The 6,053-nt window shown below is 46.1% G+C and overlaps 1 protein-coding gene across 1 annotated transcript in view; it reads left to right on the forward strand.

The window, feature by feature from the left end:
- The window catches only part of LOC146025659 (mesotocin-neurophysin MT), a 6,737-nt gene extending 904 nt beyond the window's left edge, over positions 1-5,833 (forward strand). The window contains exons 2-3 of the mRNA XM_083155635.1: positions 3,089-3,293; positions 5,658-5,833. Coding sequence (XP_083011761.1) covers positions 3,089-3,293; positions 5,658-5,707 — 255 coding nt within the window. The 3' untranslated portion in view covers positions 5,708-5,833. The remainder of the gene's footprint in view (positions 1-3,088; positions 3,294-5,657) is intronic.
- The last annotated feature ends 220 nt before the right edge of the window (positions 5,834-6,053 follow it).

The following is a 6,053-nucleotide window of genomic DNA, read 5'->3' on the forward strand; positions in this document are numbered from 1 at the left end:
ATTGCTTTGTTACATTGCCTACCTGCTTTTAAGTCCCCTGAAATAGTGACACCTAGATCCCTTCCTTCCTCAGTAGTTTCCATTATAGTGCCATTTAGACTATATTAAGTCTTTGGATTTTTGAGACCCAAGTGCATGATTTTGCATTTTTTGGCATTAAACTGTAGTTGCCATGCTCTTGACCATTCCTCTAATCTACCTAGATCATCAATCATTTGTTTTACCCCTCCTGGTGTGTCTACCCTGTTGCATACCTTTGTGTCATCTGCAAAAAAGCACATTTTACCCTCAATTACATTTACAATATCACCAATAAAGATATTAAAAAGCACCGGTCCAAGTACAGATCCCTGGGGTACCCCACTTGTAACCTTCCCTCCTTTGACTGTACTTCGTTTAATACAAATCTCTTTTTTCTGTCCTGCAACTACGCTCTTATCCATTCAACTCTCTTAAAATCCAATCCCAAGCTTTCAAGTTTATTTAACAGTCTGCGATGTGGGACAGTGTCAAAAGCTTTACTAAAGTCTAGATAAGCTACATCTACAGCCCCACCTTGATCTATTACTTTAGTCACCCAGTCAAAAAAGTCAATAAGATTTGTTTTTGATCTTCCCCCAGTAAACCCATGCTGTTTCGGATCCTGTAAATTGCTGGTTTTGAGATATTCTACAACTCTTTGTTTTAAGAGTGTTTCCATCAATTTCCCTACTACTGATGTAAGGCTCACTGGTCGATAGTTGCTTAACTCTTCCTTGCTTCCACTTTTGTGCAGTGGGACTACATTTGCTGTTTTCCAGTCCTCTGGGATTACTCCAGTAGCTAGTGACTGGTTGAATAATTCTGTTATTGGCTTAACCAGCTCCCCTTTAAGCTCTTTTAGTATCCTTGGATGTATCCCATCTGGCCCCATTGATTTATCCACTTTCAGTTTTGAGAGTTCTGTGAGGACTTTCTCCTCTGTAAATGTACTTCTTTCTCCCTCTGTTTTCTGACTATACTTGCAACTTAAATGTGGCCCCTTCCCCTCTCTTTCAGCAGTGAATACTGAGCAGAAATAATTATTAATATTATCTGCTATTACATTGTCCCCCTCAAGAAAACTTCCACTCTCTGTCTTCAGTCTAATTATTCCACTTTTTGTTTTTTTTTCTTTCACTTTTATACCTAAAAAAGTTTCCCCCTTTACCCACTGACTGGGCCATTTTCTCTTCAGCCTGTGCTTTTGCACATCTGCTTACCTTCTTAGCCTCCTTCTGTCTAACAAGATATACCTCTTTGTCCTCATTCTTCTGCGTCTGCTTAAATTTCTTAAAGGCCAACTTTTTTGCTTTCACAATACTTGCTACATCTTTCGCAAACCACAATGGCTTCCTTTTCCTTGTGTTTTTCCTAACTCTTTTGACACAAAGTTCTGTTGCTTTTAGTATTGCACTTTTTATTTTTTCCCACTTCTCCTGCACTACTTCCAAGTACCTCCACTCTGCCAAAGAATCCCTTACAGAGTTTCCCATCTCTACAAAATCAGCCTTCCTAAAATCTAACACCTTTGTTTTTGTGTGCGATGAGTCAGTCTCTGTCTTTATTCTGAACCATACTGCTTGATGGTCACTGGATCCCAGATTTTCACCCACATTTATGTCAGATATTCTGTCACCATTTGTAAGTATTAAGTCTAATATTGCGTCCTTACGAGTGGGCTCCCTCACCAATTGCTGGAGGGATGCTCCTTGCAAGGAATTCAGCATGTCCCTACTTCTGGTGGAACTTGCAACAGGAAATTATATAGGAACTATATTCCCACCACTCTATGATCTACAGCAGTGGTGGCCAAACTGGGTCCTCAGGGACCACTAACAGTTCATGTTTTCTAGATCTTCTGTAGTTGGCACACTATTACTTATGGAACCGTTTTAATATACACAGGTGATCTGGAAAAGATGACCTATTTGCAGGTCAGAGATTGTCGGAATCTAGGTGACTGACAGACAACGTCTAGGTCAACAGTCAATATGGTCTACATGTTCAAAAAGTCGACACAAGCAACATGTTCAAGTGACACATGAAAAGGTTGAGATGAGTTTTTCATGATTTTTCTGAGGTAATTTACTGTCCATGCGGACTTTGCATGGCCCAAATCATGGCAAGAGAAGAGAGGCTTGCGATGGGACGTAGTACACTAATTGTGGGCCCACAAAAAATGCGAAAAACTCATGCCAAAATTTTCATGGGTTAACCTCTTCATGTGTCGACCTTTCCATGTGTCAACTTTGGGCAGGTCAAGCTTTTGAGTCAACGCAGAGATTGTCAACCTGCTATACCCCACCTGATACTGATCACTACTTGTCTAACCAACTTTCTGTGGGTCTTAATTGCCCTCAAAAGTAGTATTTCCGGGGAATACACATATGACACATGTTACAAATAAGATGTCTATCCTGTGTACAATACCGCACTGTTTAACTGATATAGAGCTATACCTAGTGGGGCCAATGCAGAGAGCATCGGGGCGGCGGAGGCAGGGGAGCTCCGGTGTACCAACACCAGAGTGGAGGTGAGGTGGGTTTTGCTGGGACAGGACAAACCTGCCCTGGTAGGTTTGTCCTGCCCCAGCAAAACCCACCACTTAAGGGGTTAATGGATTAATGGGCACTGTTGGGGTGAAATGTAATAGGATGAGAGATTTGGTGAAAAATCTCCAGTTTTTTTTAAAGCGGCAATCATTTACACGGCAAAACCAGTTTGATTTTGCAGTGTAAATGATTGCCGCTTTAAAAAAAACTGGAAATTTTTCACCAAATCTCTTCCTTTCTGAATCTCTCGTCCTATTACATTTCACCCTTGATGTCTAATGAGTCTTGGGTTTTATGTACAAAAGTATAATGTATAACACAACTGAAATGAATATATAAGAATCTCCCGTTACTCATCTGGGGGTGGAGTTTTTAGCCATGTGGCTCGGACTCTATGGAACTCACTCTCCAGCACAGTTCGGGAGACCCCCACTACAGAATCCTTCAACAGACTCAAGACCTTCATGTTTACTCAAGCATTTCCATGCGTAACCCCTCTGTGTTCTTGTGTTTAGTGCATTCCTTGTGGACCAAGAAATAAAGGACACTGCTTCGGGCCCAACATCTGCTGCGGGGAAGAGCTGGGCTGTTACTTCGGGACCTCAGAGACGCTAAGGTGTCAGGAAGAGAATTACCTGCCCTCACCATGCGAGTCCGGGAGGAAGCCATGCGGGAATAATGGAGGCAACTGCGCAGCCTCAGGGATCTGCTGTAACCACGGTAAGAACCCACAGAGTGCACGGCAATGCTTAGTGAATCAAGGATGTAAATCCAGGTGCCTGGAGGAGAAACAGAAGGTGGTGAACTGGGATCTATCCCAGTTCAGCAGCCACTTAGAATTTTTTTTGTGCCCCTCTGACAGCTTGAGCCTGGCAGTCATTGCCTCCAATGTTTCTGGGAGTTATTCCATTGTAGTGAATGAATAGCTGGCAGGTCCATCAAAACTCCTCTCAACCTCATGCCTATGGTATTAGACATAAAAAGTTAGAACATTCCAATAATCAGCATTGGACCCCAGCATTAATCCTGAGAAAATGGATCAGAGGGCAACTTTCACAACCAGCCTCAGAGACCGGGTACTACTTACCTAGGCTTGTTGGAGGGGCTGGAATCAGGACCTATATGATATGATTGGGATCATTTGGTCTACAGCATGATGGTCGACAGTCATTAGGTCGACACCATTAGGTCGACATGGGAAAATGTCGACATGGGTCTAGGTCGACATGGGAAAAGGTCAACATGGTTCTAGGTCGAAAGGTCATTAGTTCGACAGGTCGTTAGTTCGACAGGTCATTCGTTTGACAATGTCTAGGTTGACAGTAAAAAGGTTGACATGGGGTTTTTCACTGTTTTTGTCTATGTTGAAATGTGCCGACATGGACATGGTATTAGTCTTCCGCATCTCCTCGCATGACGTTATTAAAATCCAACTCTATTTCTGCTTGGATCATAAAGTAAAAACAAGATGTTTTTTAATCACGAAAAACCCATGTCGACCTTTTCCTATGTCGACCATTTGCTTTGTTTGGACCTTTCATCAATGTCAACCTACAGTAAAGCTCTTTGCCCTTTTGCACGTGTCCACCAATGCTGGTCAACCTATTGACTGATGATCTAATTACTGTCGACTAATCGTCGAAGTTTCTGCTAAACTTTCCTGTACTATATGTGAGTCATGTGGTAGGACTGTGAGTGCTCACTCCGGGAAGCATCGGGGAAGCTTGAGTCTCCACTTGCTAGTACCCCAGAGTGCAGTACTCCAGGGGGACCACAGCTGCTCAGAGAGAGGCTAGAAAGACAGTCACTCTGTAGGAGAGTGTCAGCTCTCATGCCAAGTAAACCTACATACAGTGGTGTAACTAGTGATTATGCCCCACCCCCGCCAATTTCATCAGCGCCGCCCCCCTCCCCTCCCCCTCGCCCGCCCAAGTAAAGTTATACACCCCCTTCCCACCTTCCCCCTTCGCATGCCACCGCCTCCGCATTCAGGGACCCGCATCGCAGATCTCCTCCTGGCTCCGTCTCCTCCTGCAGTGCTAATGAAAAATGACCATCACAAAATGGCTGCCCCCTAATAGCAGACCGTTTTTAAGGATGCTAGAGGAGGCCGCCGCCTCCTCTAGCATCCCTGAAAAACTGTCTGCTGTATGGGGTCAGCCATTTTGTGATATCATGGAGATGGAGAACCGGGACCGCACACACAAGTAATAGGCGAGTACCGGCCACAGATGCGGCAGCGGCGTAACCATAGCCCCACAGACCGGCGCCCTCACTTACTCAGCGCCTCTCCTCCACAGCGGGATCTGCAGGGCTATAGTTACGCCATTGCCTAATAACATAACTACACAACCCAGACCCAGGGACCAGTACACTGCCACACCCGAAGCAAATGCACTACATGTACAGAAAATAACTACGGGCACGATTCAGACCTGCTCCTTGGGCTGCGAGTGTTTGGGGCCCAGTGAGCAGGTAGCCGCCGCCCCCCTGCCCTGCAAAATCCCACCTTACAAGGGGATCTGCAGGGCTGCGAATGGATGTGTATGGATACACATCTGTTCGCAAGCGCCTGCTCAGCGCAATAATTATTTGATGTTTACTTACCATCCAATGATTTCTCCTCCTCTCCCTGCCGCATGCAGCCGCCGAGTAGCCCAGGCCTCAGGACTCCACAGCTGCGAGGGAAAACAGGGGCTTCCGGGCATAAGCACGCCTGCATTTCTTGGGCACTCCCAGCGTTTCATTGGGCGTGTCCACCGTTATTGCAGGCAATACCAGGGATCCACCCCCCACACGCCCACCCCCTGTCACTAAGCGCCTTGCAAACACAGAAAAGGCGCACACAGCCGGGCCCTGCAGATGCGCATTGAGGAAAATGCACATGCACAGTCCCCAAACCATCGGACAGCGGCCAAATGCAGACCTGTATGAACAGAACTGAATTGGCCCCTACACCCCACCCAGCAAGCAATGAGGGGGTTACGCACACATATAGTTATCAGCTGCCAGGATGAATTCCCTCCCTGACTACTAATCAGTGTGGTTCTCCAGACTAAACTGTCCCCAATATGTTCCCCACAGAGACCTGCACAATGGACCAAGCGTGCGAACAGGACGCTGTATTTTCCTAGTGAAGGGCCTCAGAAATTCTATTCCTCCGCCAACTGAAGAACAATGAGCCAAGTGACATCACCACACCCTGACGCAGGACACCCGGCTGCTGTATACTGTGTAATGAATAAAGAATCTTAACACGACGTGGCTGCTGCTTTATTTCTGGGCCTAATGTGTTCTAAGTACATGCGGATTCCTGTGCAGTCAGTGGGGAACGCCACCAGGATTGTGGCTGTCTCAGAACTTTGTTCACAGTCATATTGCTGGTACACACTGGCCAACAGACCAGCGCTATACCAGCCAGTGTGTGCCCAGCCGCCACAGCCCAGCCCTACTCCTACACCGGGGTAGCACAGGAGCCAT

This window comes from Crinia signifera, chromosome 1, assembly GCF_055691185.1.
Source record: "Crinia signifera chromosome 1, ASM5569118v1, whole genome shotgun sequence".
Taxonomy (NCBI): Eukaryota; Metazoa; Chordata; class Amphibia; order Anura; family Myobatrachidae; genus Crinia; species Crinia signifera.